The following is a 17,815-nucleotide window of genomic DNA, read 5'->3' on the forward strand; positions in this document are numbered from 1 at the left end:
TAGTAAATGACCTACATAAACTATCCAATCTGTTGCACAATTTACCTCTCATTAGATGTGCTGGATTACCTAGATTCTTCAATTGCGAAACCGAGTAAGGAGGTAACAAAAGTCTTCGATAATATGCTGCACTTCCCAACTACCTTTTATTCAACTAATGACTAATAGATTATCACCTTCAATTTCAATGTTTTGAATGCTAAATTAAAAAGTTAGTTAGATTCCTTTATAAAGAGTTATATAGCTTTTGCTATGAATAGTTGAATACTTTGGTGCTGTCGAGTTTGAACCTAGATGACTTGATGAATGTTCCACTACTATCATGACTCTTGCTGCTCCTAAGTTACGTACCAAACCGTCGAAGAATATGAACATATGGTTAAGAGACATCTATCAATAAGATTGGATAATGGGAATGATTATGAAGAGGTTGGTTAAGATTTATGTTTCTTGTCCTTAAAAATCATGACACCGATCTTAAATAAAATACATGTTCAAGTATTTTTTATTTTTTTAAAATTATGGAGTACTTCGTGACAACAAAAAAGTGAAAATAATGTCAAACAGACCCTAAATAGAATAAATGAACTCAAAAGAGCCATACAAAAATTAAATGCTACCTTACATATAAATACTTTTATAGAATATCTTATGATTTTTTATTTATTAATCCAATTTTATTTAAAAAGATAATTTATTAGTTATCTCAATGCACTTAATAAAATAATAATAAAAGTTGTAGATATCAACAAATCCAATTTTTTTTGGAATAAAATTTATACGAGGATGAAAGATGACCGTCGATATGATTAGATCTAACGATTGAGATTATATGCGTGTCATTAATCCTTGCTCCTATGTTTTCAATTTTTTCCAATTTCAAGCATTTCACTTTTACGCACCTTTCTCTTTCTCTCTCCTCCCTCCATTGAAGCCTACTTCGAGTTTTCCATTGAAGCGGCTTCTAAGCTTTCTATCCTCCATTGAAGCTGCTTCTGAGGTAAGGTTATTATTTTTCAATTCTTCGAATATTAATCGCTCAATCTAGGGTTTAATTTCACACTACCGTTAATTTAATTTTAATTTTCAGTATAGTTAATTTAGGGTTCTTATTAGGTTGATTATTGAACTATTGATTGTAATTATTGAAGTTATGGAAGCTTGAAACGAGCGATTTCTTTGCAAGAATTTTGTTATATGCAGTTTATGTTGATTTTGTTTAGCGAGATGAATATTGTGTGATGTTTTTGAGCCTAATCAAGCCGATCTGAAATGTTTTGGGGCTATTTAAGCATGAGTCGAGCTTGAGTTGGAATAGTAGTAGTATGATTAATAAACTAATTAAGTGATCTAGTATTTATTTTGATTTGTTTTTGCCAAGTAAGTAGCACTATGTGTTTAGATTTCGAAGAAGGGTCGTAGGTTTGATCAGCATTATTGTTTGATTGTTATTTGGTGGCTGTTAAACCGGTTTCGCGCTATATGGGTAATTCTTGAAATGGAGCATTATGTTAGTTAAATTGAAAATACAAGTGTAAATTTAGGCCATACAAATGTTATTCGAATTGTGTACCATTACTTTATGTTTGATTTGTTGAAGTTTGAATATTTCTTTCTGCCCCTGTTGATCAGATCATAGCTTAAGAATTTTGTAAAGAATGTGTGAATTGGGCTGATTTAGTATTATAATAATAATAAATTTTTTATTATTTTGAAGTTCAATATAATTAATAGTGTAGGGTTAATTTCATGTCAGTTTGACTCTCATGAAAGTGAATAAATAAATAAATATTGCCAAATCTAGAAATTACAGAATCACACCCTGCTATTCTATGCATAAAAATCCAGTCTTATCTTGATATCCGTCTTGATTTTTTCAGATAATTCTGAACATCTCAATTAACCACACATTATGAAATTGGTTGAAAATGTTATAAAACGAATTGACAATATCCTTATACTATAAAGCTTAGAACTTGATCAAGTAGAAGTCTTGGACTGACACTTGGTTGAAAGATTTAGTAAGGAGCAAAAAATAGAATAGAAACAAGGTGAAACCATGTAATGATGTGGGAATACACTAGAATGGCTTTATTTTTTTTCCTTCCTTCTTTGTTACTTAGTATCATAAATTTGACTTTAGGTGATTGGATTTCATTCCCCCCTTGATGTGATTTATCTATATTTAGTCGATGATTGTTTTTGTCCAATCTGTCCAATCATCATTATAGGCCTTCAGGGTGAGATTTTAATTTTGAATTTTTATTATTTTCACAATTAACTTTATGAATTATTTTATAAAAGCTCAGAAAAAATAATTCATAGACCAGTTCCCTCAAAAACTCTAACCTAAGGCCTTTAATATTATTAACGGGCTCTTGCTGGGTATTCAGCAGCAGGATTCTCTATGAGTAGTGGTTTGCTTGATATTATGTTTGTGATCATTTTGCTTTACTACAAACAAATGGATGATACATTTGTGTATTTGATGATTTTCTGCTGTAAATATTAGTTTGAGTGTCATAATTGAAGTCTATAGACAAAATGGAAGGGAGGCAATCTATTACGTGTTGCCTTTGTGTCCTTAGATGAACTTAACTTTCAGGGTGCATGTAACTGGTCTTGTGTGATATGATGATTCACAGTGTATTTGCTGCTTCTAACCCTAATAATTTTGCCATCAGGGAGGTTGTGTCAGTCTGCTCAGCATGAACCTGCAGCAAGCTGCACAGCCAAGAACTTCTGCCAATGGTTTTAATCGCCGCAGAGTTGAAAAAGAGAACAGCAATAGGATGGATATAAAATCACAGCCTGGAAAATCAAATCCCGATAGAGTGACAAGTGCAGGTGAAGGTCTCTAACATAAGTGCTCCACTAATTTGCCATGTGCAACTTAATAATTTTATTTTTGATGCAGGTATAACAAGTGGCAGCAGAAGTGTAGGGTCTGAGAGTCCTTCGCGGGATCGGCTTGTTTATTTGACAACCTGTCTAATTGGACATCATGTAGAAGTCCAGGTCAAAAATGGATCGGTATACTCTGGAATTTTCCATGCGACAAGTGCCGATAAAGATTTTGGTAAGTCTCATAGATGTGAATCATTAGTATTTCATGCCTTTCTGCTGCCATACAGCCCTGCAAAATTGACTGTTGTGGGAACATTGCCTTGTGACATTTCCTTTTGGTTCACTCTCAGGGGCTATCTTGAAAATGGCTCGATTGATAAAGGATGTCTCTCTTAGGGCACAAAAGGTTACCTCTGATTCAGTTGTCAAGGCTCCGTCAAAAACTCTTATAATACCAGCTCATGAACTTGTGCAAATTGTGGCTAAGGTCTTCGTCCGCACTCTTTGTTTTATAGATTTTTTTATGTACAGGGAATGCATGATTGAATTCTAGTTCTGTTTTTGTTACATTTTTTTTTTGTCTCTACTTAGTCTTTGCTTTCCTGATTATTTAATGATTCCATTCCTGTCAAATATGCTGCCTTGTGGAACTACAATTTATGATTCTCTCAACCGACATGATTTTCTGGCAGGATGTGCCTGTTACAAGGGATGGATTGTCGAATGAGCTCCGAGGTGAAAGTAGGCAGGATATAATGTTGGACTCCTACATATCTCATTCTCGTCATGTTGAGGGGGGACGAGAGCTCGAGCCCTGGATGCCTGATAAGGATGATCCACTGTGCCCTGAACTGGACAATGTTTTTGATTCCTCTTGGACTGGGTTGTTATAGTAACTATATCTTTAAATGTTCTTTTTTCCAATTTTTTTGGCTTACTTCCTATTACATTGCACTATCGAATTTTTAAAAACTTATCAAATGTTTTTAATTTTTAATTTTTCCTTCACTCAATAGGAGCTGGGACCAGTTCAAGGTTAATGAGAAACTGTTTGGTGTAAAAAGCACATTCAACGAGGAACTGTATACCACAAAACTTGAGAAGGGACCTCGAACAAGGGAATTAGAGGAGGAAGCTAGGAGAATAGCTAGGGAAATTGAGGGTGAGGAAACACATGATCTTCATTTAGCAGAGGTGAGGTTGCACTGAATAATCTATTCAAGTCTTGATTTTTGGGACTTTCAATCTTAGTTGGTGGACATTTATTCTATTTCAGGAGCGTGGTGTAAATCCTTATGGTGGCTTTGATATTGATGAAGAGACAAAGTACTCCGCAGTTTATAGGGGTGCTGATGACAGTGGGTGTGCAGATGAGGATATATTGTTAAATTCACGTGATGCAGAGACCTTTGGAGATTCTACTGGGCCTGCTTTTGGCAGATCCTTTGCTGATGTCGCTAGTGGGAAAAGTGGAAAAGGCTTTGAAGGAGGTAGAGTGCCTTCTCGATCTACAGTGAAGGTAAATATATATTATTAAATTAGTTTATCTACTACTTGTGATGATTATGATGTAATTTTAAATCCTTTCAAATGTCTACCTATCAAATAACATGCGTAATATATAATCGATTACAGTGAAATAGGGAATCTGACTTGAGAAAGAAAGGAGTACTTTGGAACATGGCTTTTAGAATGTTGAAAAGCATGTGCCCTTTTATTTTTCTAAATGCAACACTTTAGAGTTTTAGGTGGTTGAGTTGAATTTGTTAAGATATTGTGTATGTGGGGTTTGTTGAGGAATAGAAGATTATTAAAGAAAGAGGTAGTAAGGCAATGGTTTATTGAAAAATAAGAGATACGGGAAGAGTGAAAGTATCATTGAGGGTGGAGTGGCAACTGTGAGATGAGAGAGATGTTATAAAGTACTGTGGATTATTTCCATTATAGGAATTGTTGCATGAAGAAGGCCGATTATGGGAACAACTGCTTTAAAAAAAAAAAAGAGAGAGTAGTTGTCTTCATCAGCGGTTATTCACTTTAAGGCTTTGTGCTTTTGTCTATGGATTCATTTGGAAATACGTAGATAGGAAAAAAAAAAGGTGATATTATGTAGACCTTTGCCTTGTGTATTTTGGTACAATTTCAAGTTACCTCATTATTGTTGGTATGTTTATTGCTTCTTCTGTTTTTTTAGTTGATAGGGCTTGACTTTTGATACTATTCACAAATCCTACTTTGACTAGTTTTTGTGATTTATAGCTATGATAATACATAATCATGTGGTTTCTTGTTAGAACCGTCTAAAAATAAAATAAAATGGAGGAAGTATATTCTAGAGATCTATGTAGCTGAGTTATTGTGACAATAGCCTAACTATTGTTACAACAACAAAAAAGCCTTAGTCCCAAAATGATTTGGGGTCGGCTAACATAAATTGTCATAAGGAATACGATATTAAGAAACGGACATAACAAAACCATTGTTTAAAAGTGTTTGAAAAAGGTGAGTAAAGTGAGTAAACGAAAGAACATATCAAGAATAAAATTCAAGGAAGTTTAAAAGAGTGGTTAAAACGTTCAAGTTGAAAATATAAAGGTTTGAGAAAACTTTAGCAAAAGAAAACAATACATTTCATAAAACATTGGTGGGCTAAAAATAAAATTAGAAACGAAAATAAATTTAAAAAGTATATACTTCCTCTGTTCCACAAATATTGCATCAAGGATGAAATTACGCATCCCAAAGCACATTTTATATGCTAAATATCTATAATTATATAAGAGTAAAAATTATTAAAAGTTGATATTGTGAAAGTATTTTATGAGACGAATCTAATAAGACCCCACATGACTATATTTTACTTTACATATAAATCATAACATGTGATCAAACAAGCATGATGAATAGTGTAAAAATCCAGTTGTTGCAATATTACTAGAACGGAGGAAGTATAATCACAACACGTCGTAGACGTGAATTTTCTCCCTCCACACCGCCCTATCCAACACCATATTTTCCTCAATCCCAAAGCACTCATGTCACCCTCTTCCAAGTTTTCTTAGGTCTTCTCTTACCTCTCGCAATCTCAACACTTTGCAATTCTTCAAGCCTCCTTACTGGATCGTCACTTGGTCTCCTTCTTACATGGCCAAACCATCTTAAGCGATTCTCCCTCATCTTGTACTCAATCGATGTAATCCCTACTTTCTTCCTTATTATCTTATTACTTAACTGATCCTTTCTTGTATGACCACACATCCATCGCAACATACGCATCTCCGCCACATCTTCAGGATACAAAAAAGGCAATACCCTCGCTCCCAGGGCCCCCACTGCCTGACCCGACAGACAACATGGAGGAGGTAAATCATGGTGACTCCGCGGCCTCTTAGGTGGGAGGGCCAGAAATTGATCCGCATTGGAATCGAACCCTGCACTTTCAGAATGCAATCTGCTACCTGAGTACCAACTGAGCTAAACCCATGATTGTTTGAGAATATGAGATATGATTTTGTAGGTTTCACAAATTATAACTGATTGGCCAAAAAAAAAAGGTAGTTGTATGGCATTAAATGTGAACCATTTATTGAGTGGTGCACCATTATAATTGTGTTGAAACTTGCAAGTCGCAACTTCTTAGCTTCCTAAGACTCTTGCATTATGCTACTCGTATGCACCGAATAGCAGTGAAGATTCTTCATAAGAGTTTTCCCTTAGTGTAAATTCTTCTAACTTCAGTTTGTAGAATAAGTGCTGATTTTGTGGACCTATCTAGATAATTGAAACCTACCAAGCAATTATAATAAAGAAGACGTTTAATGTTTTGAACAAATGAGCTTCTCACTCAAACTATGCTGATCTACTATATATAGGAAATTTTTTGGTCCACTTTTATAGTTTATCCATGTAGGCATAAAAGTCTAATAGAGTAAATATGAAAAGGATTGTTATGCTACCCATTGTGTCTCAGAGGCTTGTATACTGTGATGATCTTGTGCAGCTAGAGCTCGAATGGTTATTGCAATTGTCATTTATTGTTTATTTTCCAAGGCCTCTTTTTAATACAGTTGATCTGGGTGCCAAGGCTGAGATTTCTCTTCTTGAGGCTGATTTCATCTTTTTTGTCTAGGATTTGTGTCTATACATAAAATAATTTTGGTTGAAGATTGTTTGCCTTAATTTTTCTGTTCTTTTCACTTGTTGCAGCTTGTATGATTCTGTGTATTTTGAGTTGGTCTTCTCTAACTTAATTTCCTCAGTTCCAACTTTTAATGTAGAATGCATATTTCAATGTGTGTTATGTGCATGAAGTCCTGTAGTGAGGGGCATAGGCCGCATAATTGATGGCGGGTTATGTCAATGTGGTTGTGGATGGATGAGGCATAGCTAAATGGAATAACTTTTTTTCATGTCATAGGCATACTTCAAGCTATTGGACTTTTCTGTCAGCATATCTATTTTTTTAACCCAATGACCTTTGGTTGGTTAACCTTTTGAACTGTTTTGAAACTCATTGCTTTTGTTTGTTGGTTTGTGAGATTGATTGCTCAAAGTGAGGTTTACATTTGGTCCTTTAAATATCTATGTATGTGTGAGTATCATCTCTTCTTTCAGCATTAATATGTTTTCCTTGGGAACTGATGTTTTTGAGGGGTCAATATTGCTGTGGTGTGTGCAGGACGAAATACACCCAACCCAGTTTAATGCCAACCAAGATCTCCATTGCTCTGACTCTTTGGCGTCTGATCATAGTTCAAATGCTATTGATACATTTGAAGATGACAACAGGTCTTCTTTCTCTTTTTAAATAATGTTATTGAGTTGAGAATTTGCTTTAAGTTGGCGCTATGATTGTATGGCATAATTTAGTATGTAGTTGTAATGACATTTCATTTTCTCCTTTCTGAAATCTTTTGTGCATAATGATCTTAATTTAGGGTGCAAGGAAATTATGTCGATGACCAAGGCGGAAAAATATTATTTAAGGAGACTGTAAGAGCACATATGATGAGTTTTCTTGACTGTTGTATTCTTTAGTTGTCGCTTCGAAATCAACTTGTATTGTAACAATTTTCTTGTTTATGTTCTTATTTGTTTTTGGTTTCCATCACGCAGTTAAGTGAGGATGTTCAAACCGGAAAAGCTGATGGTGAATCAGGTACATGTCTGATTTTGGCTGATGCCTGTGCTTTGTCTTGGTCAAGAAATTACAGGCCTTGCCTTTTAAACATCATTTTCTTATGATGGATGGGGCTGGGAAACTTTTTGGGGAGGGAGTGGTAAAGGGAAGAAAGAACAAAAACTGTGATGTATTAGCGCTGTGATCTGGGGATCTGAAACTAAAGTATTCATGCACCATATTGCATTGTTATTAACTTATGCTATTTTGTTTATAAATTGAAAATTCTTGTGGAAACCTCTTTGTGTTGACTTTATCTTCTCTTGATCTGATATCTATGATACATAGGTATGGTGCTCACAACTTAGTTCTCTGGCAAAAAGGAGTAGAGTATATTATTTTTTGATGTGATTCCCAGGTGTAATGGCCTTCCTTATTTTATTTAAGGATATGCTGTAGGAATCTGGCCCCTCAGCCTTCCCCTCCCCCCACCCCCCCTGCGGTTCTAAGTCTTGCATGTAAAGTTTTTTTCTTCTTTGTCTATGCGTATGTTTGTTGTTCTTGGGATGCATTTTTCACTGTTGTCTGGATGGCCTAGTTCTAGTTTTTTTAAGAGGCACATTTGGACTGTGGTCTTCTTCCTGGTTTCCCGGTAGGCCTGTGCTATGTGCAAGTAGCAATGCATTTGAACTTTAGGAGCAAATAGACTATTGCATTTGGATTGGGGGTTTTGGATAAAAAAGAGTGGCCATATTTTGCTGGGAAGATCTTCTATTTGGGAGGCTTCTTGGGATTAGGAGGTGTTTATTGCTTCTTTATGGTGTATTTTTTATGGAAATATTTCCAGACTTAGGTGTTTAAAACTACTTTATCTTTTCTAAATGAACTTAGTGAATAACATGAATGACTGGTTGAAAAATGGACAATTTGTTTTATGAAATAATCACCTTGTCATTTTTAAGCATTTGAAATGAACAACTAAAGGATCATATGGTATCACTGCCATATTTAATTTGGTTTGTGATTATTAAAGGCCCTTAAAGTCATATGTTAGGTTTATGTTCTTAGTTGACACTTAATAATTATCCTACAATAATTCTGCTCTCCGCATCACTCCCCTTGCGAAGATCAGTTAACAACGGAATTGATCTATTTATCATTTACTTGATCTTGTTTAATCCTACCATCATTTTTTGGGGATTGGCTGGTTATGTTCTCTTTATACGCTGCTATAGTTAATGGAACTATGGGTTAGTCACTTAGTCTAATTGTCAACTGGATATTCCTCATATGGGAGTGACAACAAAACTAGGGAAACCCTTGCCTCTTTGAAAGCTATTAAACCCAACATTCTTTTTGTATGCTTGGTTTGTAGCGTCAGATAGGATAATAAGAGGTATATTTTTAATTGGTAATTGTTAGCATTTCAAGAGGCTCTGTTTTTCTCCCAAGATTTAAAAAGTTAAATATGTCATGCATTTAACCTGAGTCTCATCTTCCCTTTTCTATTCTTATATTATAATTGATCTTCTTTACTCACTTCTACCAACTTCCTGTGAACACAATTTGTTTCTAACTGAATTACAGTGATTTGCTCATGTTACCCTTGCTTATTAAATTATACTGATTTGCTATATTACCCTTTCCTTTATGCCTGGCATGCATCAGCGCAATAGGGGGTCTGGAAGGTGTCAGTAAAAAAGGTCAGAGTTATGGATTAGGGTCTTTGGGGACATGAAGGTAGAACTTGATGTAAAGAATAGTCTATAATATTGATGGGAGAGTGAAGTGCTCCTTTCAGTGGTCATCTGAAGGAAAAGAACTGAATCAAGTAATTTTTTGGAGCATCTTTGCCGATATGAATTTTTACTTAATCAAGCATAACAAAAAATTAATCACTTGAAAGTTAGGGGTATTTTAAAATTTTCCAAGCATATGTTAGGGTATTCCAGTTAAAATGGCGATTTTTCTACAAATTTTTGGTGATTCTGACAAATTAAGGGGGAGTTTTGTACTTGCAATCATATAGTGCGTTTAGTCTTATTTTCAAAAGTAAATTCAAGTGCCTAGGCTGATTATGGATCGACTCTTGTCCTGTTATGCAAGTATTCAAGTGGTGAAATATTAAAAGAAGATGAATGGATGCGAATCCTTATGGTGATTTTTGTGGAATTTTAATTTAACGTTGGTTGTTATGATGGTATTATAATTGCAAGGGTTTTGATTCTTCACAGAGAATGTTATCGAAGGGTGGTATTCAATTCTATGGTGTCCTGTGTTGGTGATTGGGAGTGTTTGGAGCTTGTTTTGGTGCAAGCAATAGAATAAAAGCCCAAGGTTAACTAAAGCATTGGGGAGCCTGCTGCACCTAGGCACGCCTTTGATGCACCTCATTGAAGTGAGGCACACTTAATAATTATTAGAAATGGTGGATAAAGTAGTAAGAGAGATAAAGTTAAAAGTTGGGAGGGTGTAAAAAGTAGCTGAAATAAGTAAGAGAGTGAAAAAATGTAGATATTGTGAAGGGTAAGATTGTAAAATGTGTTTGCCAAACTTAGAATAAAGGAGATAATAATAATAAAATATAATATACCAGAGTATTTCTTTTTTCATTTATGATTTTTCTTCAAATCTGATGGTCCTTCAGCTATAAATGCCTATGGAATATTAATAGTTTGTTTATATATGTTAGATCTGACTCATTATTGACATGCATATTTGTAGATTTACAACCATCGTGGAATGCGAAGCGAAGTGGCTCTGAGAAGACTAATGTGTCTTCATTGACAGCAACAACTTCAGATGTCAACACGAAACCTGTAGAGAAAACCAGTTCTAGTGAGCTCATAGAAGATAGCTCTGGCAAAGCACATGTGCTTACTGAACCCACAAATTCTCGAGGACGACCAGGGAGTTCTGCATCGTCTACTTCGGAGATAGGAGCTGCTACCACAGCTTCAAGTGGTCCCGCCCTATCACCTAGCTCATCTATGGGTTCATTATCCTCCGAAAAATCAACATTGAATCCCAATGCAAAGGTTTCTGTACATTCTTCATTTGTTTAAAATTGATTTTCTGTAAACATTTTTTGGGTGCATGCTCTGTATCTTGTTTTTTATGCCTGCCTAAATGTGCTTTGTGTGGATCACATTTTCTGCCTACAAATTACCTATGCTTTACATTGGTCAAATTCATGCAATGATGCATTTTTTTTTGTTTTTTTTTTACTTGTTTTACTTGCAGGAATTCAAATTTAACCCCAATGCAAAATGTTTTGTTCCAACAGCAAGTCCTTTAAGGCCACCTTCCCCTAATGATGCTTCATTCTATTTTCCATCCAGCATGCCTACAGTGCCTCATATGCATGGCATGCCAGTTGGTATGGGGGTGAGTAATTGATTAAATGCTTAATGGAAAGTATTCCATGATTTTTTTTTTCTTTTTTTCCATCCTCTGCTTGTTTATACCTTCTATCCGCTCTGATAATCTTTCACTATATTAGATGAGATGGGTGGTGTAGTGTATAAAGGAGTTAAAAATTGAACAATTGTTGAATCATATACCTTTAGGAGAGAGGAGGAGTGGACGTGGAGGGTTTTAATCATTATTTTTTTTATTAGGAATTTAATCCTAAAAAGAAAATGAAGTGGGTATTTTGAAGAAACCCAAAATGCAAAATGGGTCAGTATTTTGAAAAATGGTAGTAGTGTTTGGCGAGAGTATATTAGGTGGTATCTTTCTCTCCTAATTGGTCACGAAATGAAATACAAGGTTGAATTTTACACCACCCCCCCCCCCCCCGCCCCCTATTTGTTTTTCCCGTCTGCATAATAATGAGGTGGAATGAATGCTATATTCTCTTTTTAAAAGATAGCTGGTGGTCCAACTGTTTGTTAGCTGTTTGGATAGTCTGCAAGTATGAAAGTCTATCAAATTTGGGAATGGTGAACAAGGAATGAGCAGTTGAAGCCAAACTTTATCATCTTTGTCCATGGTATATAACAATGCGCCTCAAGTTTGGCCAATAATTTATGTGAAAGTAAGGGATGTGAGAAGAAAAATACTAATAGTGAGGTAGGAGTGGGGACCATGTGAGTATTTCCATATAAGGATTTAAGGAAGTGTTGCTTTAAAAATAACGGCTGATTACAAAAAGTGTTGCATTTACAAATAAAAAGAGGGAGTAAAATAATCTTGCACTCCTTGCCTCTGCCTACTGCACCTGTGGGATAGTGTAATGAGGTTGTGTATCTAGTGAGGAAATAATTGATGTGAGAGTGAGACTATTAATCGTTAGAAAATGAGGCGAGGCTCAACGGTATTTTAAGTAGCCCATTAGCCTGATCGTAATGATTTTTATTGCTAGGCTACTTTATATCAGTAATGAGAATCAATGCAAGAATTTACTTTGGAGTATAATTTTATCACAATGAGCTATTACATGAGACATGTCTTGTATAGTTGCACATAAGTTTCTGCATTGTTTAACTTAACTATGGCCATACATTGGATAACCTACTATAATTGACCATTGCTGAAAGAAGCTAAGAAAGTATCTTCTCTGATTTTTTGGTTGAAAAAAGTCTGGGAATTTTTATTGGGGTTGTTGGATAAGGTTGGGGGATTCCTTCAGTAATACTTTATGTATTGCACTCTTTTAGTACAGTTGCCTTGATCAGAGCCCTAATCGCTTTTAATTTTTGGATATTCTGACAGGTTGGGCCATCCTTTGTTGGGCCTCAGCCAATGCTTTTTAATCCTCAGGCTGCAGGGATGCAATCACCACAAGCATATTTTCCTGCAAATGGCCCTCAGGTGAGCTTTTTACTACATACCTGCTAAATAGCAGTCATGCGTAAATTCCTTGTGTAGGAGACTTTGATGAATTTCTGATTTGTCCTAACCATCTGCAGTATGGACAACAGATGATTCTTGGCCATCCCAGGCAAGTGATGTACATGCCAGGCTACCCTGCGGTAAGTTAATGGCTTTATTTAGATAAATTTTGTATTCAGTAGAAGATAAGAAAGATGTTCCTATGTCAGTCAGTCCCATTCACTGTCTTGGCTTGTGGATGGTGATATGTTCTTTTTATAGTTGGCATCAAATAAGCTCAATTCTACTTATGTAATGATGTCATTTTTCCGTAGGAAATGCCATACAAAGGACGGGAATATTAGACACTTTTAATCCAACTGCATCGTCAGTGGGGCATTGCATTGTTCAGAACAAAATAACAGATTCAAGAAGAAAATTTCCGCAAATGCTTCTCATGTACCAATGCTCCAGTGGAGACCAGGTTATTGGCGGAAGATACCGTGTTTGTGGTAGTAGCACTGGTCATGCCTTGTATTACCGTGTTCCATTAAACGTATACCCCTCTTTGACAGCTTGTGCTCAAATCACCGTCATAGTTTTCTTTTAGGACGAATTCAGTATAATCAAAGTGTTCATTTCCCCATATTGTTCACCTTTAATCTGCGTATTTAATGCTAATTTAGAAATAGATAGGTACTTCATGTTGTGTGGACTTAATAACTTTTTTACTCGAGCTATTTGCTCGAGTGTGATAAATTTATAGAACTTGTCACTCATGTTTGTCTCCTAATAGTGACAGTTATATACGATTGGCTACATTTTTGTTCTCATTTTTTGTTGTTGATGCAGTAGTGATAAAAGAATAGAACATGATAGCTCAGTGATAATAAAGTTATGGGATTTTCAGTAATTACCCTCTAATTCCAACCTCTTTTAGTTATCTGTTTTTTCCTTTCTGATATTTTCCCTTGCCGAACCTGTCTGTCAAAGGTCCAATTTTATTGTTTATCTACTATTTGTGAATCAGTGACCATGAGGTTACTTGGCAGCTGTGTTGAACACCAGGTCAATTATGTCTGTTTGTGCTTTGGTCATAGCGGCAGTTTTGATGGGGGTGTAGCTGAGAGGAGGATTATGTTTTCGAAGGTTTTGGAAGTCGGTTTGGAATGAAGCTGAGAGGAGTATGGTGGTTGAAGGTGCTTGGAATAGTAATAGAATACAGGGTCACTCATTATGCACAATTGCATATTTTATAACTTATAATAGCTGAAAATATACATAGTGGTCATACAAGCTATATTACTATACAGATTTCCCCTTAACATTCTTCTACTTATTTCCTGCTGGATTTTTACACCGCAGAAGAATTATTTTCAGAGTTTAAGCTGTTAGATGAAGACGGTATCTGTAAAATGTTTTCTTCCTCGCATTCAAAGACAGAGAAAGGAATTACATCCCTGTTGTGATTAATCTCTTCTTCTGCTTCCTGTAAACAAACTAGGCTCTCCTTGTATGGAAGAACTTGCAATATATAAACAAACCCGCGAGCTTGAAGATCTTTCATGTCTTGTGTGACGGGATTATAGGAAACTAGATTTCTTTCAGCATGTTCCAAAAGAAGCTCGCCGTTCTTCCAAAACCCCAAGGGTGCTGCTACCCCCAATACGGGTCCTATAGTTAGTTGCTTCATCCAAGACTTTCTAACACCATACTCGCCCAAAACCCATACATCAAAACTTTTACTTACTCCTCCAAGAGGGAAATCATGAATGAAAGCTAGGCTGTTCTTTAAGGACGCTAGACACCCATGTACTCTCTTTGAAGGGATGCCATTATATTGAGGGAGTTGGGTCTTTGTAAAAACCTCATTCTTCATGTTGAACGAGAAAATCACTTTCTCTACATGGTTATCAATCTCAAACCAGCTGGAAATACCGTCTACTGAGGGGTTTGAAGACGAGCAAGGTAGATTCCCAGTTGGCTGAAATTCCTCCCCAACATCAACCTCCTTCCACTTGTTGGTGCTCAGTGTGTATAGCTCCGCGTGAGCTATTGTTGAAGACGAGGGCAAACACATGTGCTTGAATGCTAAAACTTTGTACTCATTCCTTTCATCATCAAACCCAAAACCAACACACAAGTCGAAAGTGTATGCATCAAGAGGAGGCTTAACATGAGACTTCGGAAGGTTTTTCAGCTGTCGGTTTGCAGGATTCCATAGTGATATTGCACCATCTTTAGCATCAAAGACACAAAAGATCCCATTACAAGGTCCCAAAATGTGTGCAAAACTACGGTTTTCTTCATTTGAGCTAGGAAAAGATAGTTGAAAATGCTTATTTTTGATATCAAGAGTCTCAGAAGAGATCAATGAAAGTAATTGCCTCTTTGCTGGTTTAACGTGGCTAATTAGAAGCAACTCATGATTGTTTGAGCTAATGAAGCGCTTGAGCATGAAGCGCGGATCAATAATACGAGCATTCCATGATTTCGATACACATTTGAATCGTTGCAGGGACTTAACAGGCAGCCTTAGCAGGATCTCTGAAATCACGTCTTCTGGTAGTGTAACAAGGATTGACATCTTCAATTTTCTCTAATTTGTCTTTGCTGTTGGTGATTTTGTTTGCTTAATTGTTGTGTCTTTTAAGTGTAAATTTATGGAAGTTGTCAATGAGAGAAAAAAGGAAGATTTGAAAGGTTCTAAATCATTAAGCAAGCTTTTAATTTGTTGACAAAAGGAAAAGTTGATTAGAAATGTCATTTTCAAATATTTGTTCAACCACCTTATCTTAATAAGAAGAAAAAAATATTGGTGCATTTTCGTCCACAATCAAGACCACTACTTAAAAATCCATAAAATTAAAATAAAAATCATACATAGTGGTTTAGACTTTAGAGGCACTTTTTTTTAAGGTTATTTGTCAGGGAGTTTTTACCATTTTAGAAGTATTTTACAAATTTTACAGTTATGTCTTGAGAAAAAAGAAAAACCTATTAAAATAAAGTACTTGTAACAAGTATGGAGATGAGAATATTTTGCAATTTTTATTTTTATTTTTTTAATTGAGTCAATCAAGCAATATATGTTGTTGTCAATTATCTTGGTATATTAATGCCTTTTAAAACAAAACAAATATTCATGGGAAAGATAATCACGCAAACACAACTTGTTCAATTATTATTTCAGAATTCATAATGCTTTTCATCATGCATGACTTCATTCGTTTCTTTTTAACTTGAATATGACACATGATATACGTGCAATGAATCACTTATGACTTAAATAATAAATACATGACGATTTGAAAATTAGTTATGATGTTATTCAAACTGAATTGAATACAATAGTCAGTAGGAAGTTATTGATAAATAGGGAGAAGAAGGTAGGAGGAATATCTGGGAGTTTAGACAACTTCAAAAGGTTTGGGTTGCAACAATTTCAGTTCTATAAGGAAAGTATTGAGGATCTTCTTGTAATACCCTTACTCTTTTTTCCGTTTTAAATAATAACTAGTTTTTGGTTTCGGGCAATCCTCTCAAGCCATAACATAAAATTAGCAATTGTATGTGTAATTCATGACTCAATCTTTTGTTAATTTGTCTCAAAAAAAAAAAAAAAAAATCTTTTGTTAGTTACTTAAATTCTATTTTTCATATTACATTCACTAAATTTTGATCTTTCCTTTGCAAAATGGACATGAAATATGACGCTTACTATAATAAGTACATAAAATATATGCAATATAAATAAACAAGAAAAAAATGAAAGAAAAGAAAGAGGAGATTGATCAATGCATGCATGTAGCTCAAGACTCAAGAAAGATTAATCTTCTCTGAATTATCATCATTTGATTCTAATTTAAATCAAATAATTAACTGAGTACAATCTTATAATTCCTTCAGAGAGCCTCTTTTGAGACTCAGGAAACAAAAACTACATATATATATATGAGAAAATTCTCATGCAATAAAGAAAGATAAAAAAAGCATACCTAGTCCATATTTTTTTTATTTGCCAAATTCTGGGCATAGTTAACTACAAATGAAACAAAAGAGTGTATATGGACTAATTTTAGAACCAAAATCCAAAACCCATATTGGAAATTTAATTCTTTGGATTGGCAGGGGACGCGTTGCTGGGTGCATTGTTTGGGGTGGTGCTTGGTGTATTGCTTGGGGTGGTGGTGGTGTCGGCCGCGGTGCCAGCAGTAGGGTTGCTGCCTGCTGCATCACTGGTGTTGTTTAATCCCAAAGTGCTCTTTACTGTTTCAGCTGCTCCTGTTGCAAGGCTCTTCACTTGCTCCCCTGTCTGTGTAATATATAGATAATTCAGTTTTAATTAGCTCAAAAATTTCCAACAAAGTTATATTAAAAATATAGCAAGGCACTTGTATATATATTGCCTAGTTATTTAGATCACTTAAACACTTAAAGTTTAAAATGTAATAGAATATTTATTTATAGACAGAGGGATCGCATTATGATATAAGAACATTTATTAATAAACGGAGGGAGTATGATATAATTTGTCTTGAAAACTCGGAATGGGATTATAAAAGACTTGCCTGTTGAAGAATCTGAGAGGCTTGTTGAGCAGTTCCTGATGCTGCACTGCTGACTTGGGCCATAACTCCTTCACTCTTCTCCTGCAATATATATCAGATTAAAATTAATAATTAAGGCCTCATGAAATTAAAATAATGCAATGTATGTGAAACCGATAAAAAAACGAGGCTAGATCAAATAATTAGAACAAATTTTATACCTGAGCTTGGGTAGCAGCCTCATTGGCTTTGTGGCTAATTTCTTGAGTTTGTTGGTTGCTTGCCATTTTGTTTGCAAAGTATGAGTTTAGAAGAGATGTAGATGTTGATTGTGAAACTTAAAGTAATAAAGATATTTGATGTTTCTTACAATAATGTAAATTAGAGTTGTATTTATAGTGATAATTAAATATCCTGAACAACAGTTAAACTATTTTTGGGGTGTTTATTGCATAATTTTCTCTAACAATTTGATGGTAATTAA

General features: G+C 35.1%; 3 protein-coding genes across 4 annotated transcripts; 1 reads left to right on the forward strand and 2 right to left on the reverse strand.

The window, feature by feature from the left end:
* Nucleotides 1-857: 857 nt before the first annotated feature.
* Nucleotides 858-13,694, forward strand: LOC110698683 (polyadenylate-binding protein-interacting protein 3-like). Of its 2 annotated transcripts, none has more exons than XM_021876184.1 (15): nt 858-1,000; nt 2,685-2,847; nt 2,918-3,079; nt 3,198-3,334; nt 3,540-3,730; nt 3,864-4,041; nt 4,124-4,366; nt 7,526-7,635; nt 7,785-7,839; nt 7,963-8,005; nt 10,691-11,004; nt 11,210-11,353; nt 12,683-12,781; nt 12,880-12,942; nt 13,117-13,694. In XM_021876184.1, exons 2-15 carry the CDS (start codon nt 2,709-2,711, stop codon nt 13,144-13,146), a joined length of 1,908 nt encoding a protein of 635 aa, XP_021731876.1. In that variant the 5' UTR covers nt 858-1,000; nt 2,685-2,708; the 3' UTR covers nt 13,147-13,694. The 2 variants fall into 2 exon arrangements, with proteins under 2 accessions (XP_021731876.1, XP_021731877.1); XM_021876185.1 differs by having other exon boundaries at nt 12,892-12,942.
* A 321-nt stretch (nt 13,695-14,015) lies between these two features.
* LOC110698684 (F-box protein At3g07870-like) lies at nt 14,016-15,519 on the reverse strand. The gene has a single exon (XM_021876186.1). It carries the CDS (start codon nt 15,366-15,368, stop codon nt 14,136-14,138), a length of 1,233 nt encoding a protein of 410 aa, XP_021731878.1. The 5' UTR covers nt 15,369-15,519; the 3' UTR covers nt 14,016-14,135.
* A 1,031-nt stretch (nt 15,520-16,550) lies between these two features.
* LOC110698685 (late embryogenesis abundant protein 29-like) lies at nt 16,551-17,759 on the reverse strand. The gene is made up of 3 exons (XM_021876187.1): nt 17,553-17,759; nt 17,353-17,433; nt 16,551-17,096 (listed from the first exon to the last, which is right to left on the reverse strand). The coding sequence occupies exons 1-3, from the start codon at nt 17,616-17,618 to the stop codon at nt 16,893-16,895; spliced, it is 351 nt and encodes a 116-aa protein (XP_021731879.1). The 5' UTR covers nt 17,619-17,759; the 3' UTR covers nt 16,551-16,892.
* Nucleotides 17,760-17,815: the final 56 nt, after the last annotated feature.

The sequence above is a fragment of the Chenopodium quinoa genome, unplaced genomic scaffold (genome assembly GCF_001683475.1).
Source record: "Chenopodium quinoa cultivar QQ74 unplaced genomic scaffold, ASM168347v1, whole genome shotgun sequence".
In the NCBI taxonomy this organism is placed as follows: Eukaryota; Viridiplantae; Streptophyta; class Magnoliopsida; order Caryophyllales; family Amaranthaceae; genus Chenopodium; species Chenopodium quinoa.

What these genes read in the sequence shown, in the direction of transcription:
- LOC110698683 (XM_021876184.1), top strand. Translation starts at nt 2,709, where the DNA reads ATGAACCTGCAGCAAGCTGCACAGCCAAGAACTTCTGCCAATGGTTTT. An exon ending in ATGATCTTCATTTAGCAGAG is followed by an intron (nt 4,042 to 4,123) that starts GTGAGGTTGCAC and finishes ATTCTATTTCAG; the next exon opens with GAGCGTGGTGTAAATCCTTA. An exon ending in CTTCTCGATCTACAGTGAAG is followed by an intron (nt 4,367 to 7,525) that starts GTAAATATATAT and finishes TGGTGTGTGCAG; the next exon opens with GACGAAATACACCCAACCCA.
- LOC110698684 (XM_021876186.1), bottom strand. Translation starts at nt 15,368, where the DNA reads ATGTCAATCCTTGTTACACTACCAGAAGACGTGATTTCAGAGATCCTG.
- LOC110698685 (XM_021876187.1), bottom strand. Translation starts at nt 17,618, where the DNA reads ATGGCAAGCAACCAACAAACTCAAGAAATTAGCCACAAAGCCAATGAG. An exon ending in AGGCTGCTACCCAAGCTCAG is followed by an intron (nt 17,434 to 17,552) that starts GTATAAAATTTG and finishes TATATATTGCAG; the next exon opens with GAGAAGAGTGAAGGAGTTAT. An exon ending in CCTCTCAGATTCTTCAACAG is followed by an intron (nt 17,097 to 17,352) that starts GCAAGTCTTTTA and finishes TATATTACACAG; the next exon opens with ACAGGGGAGCAAGTGAAGAG.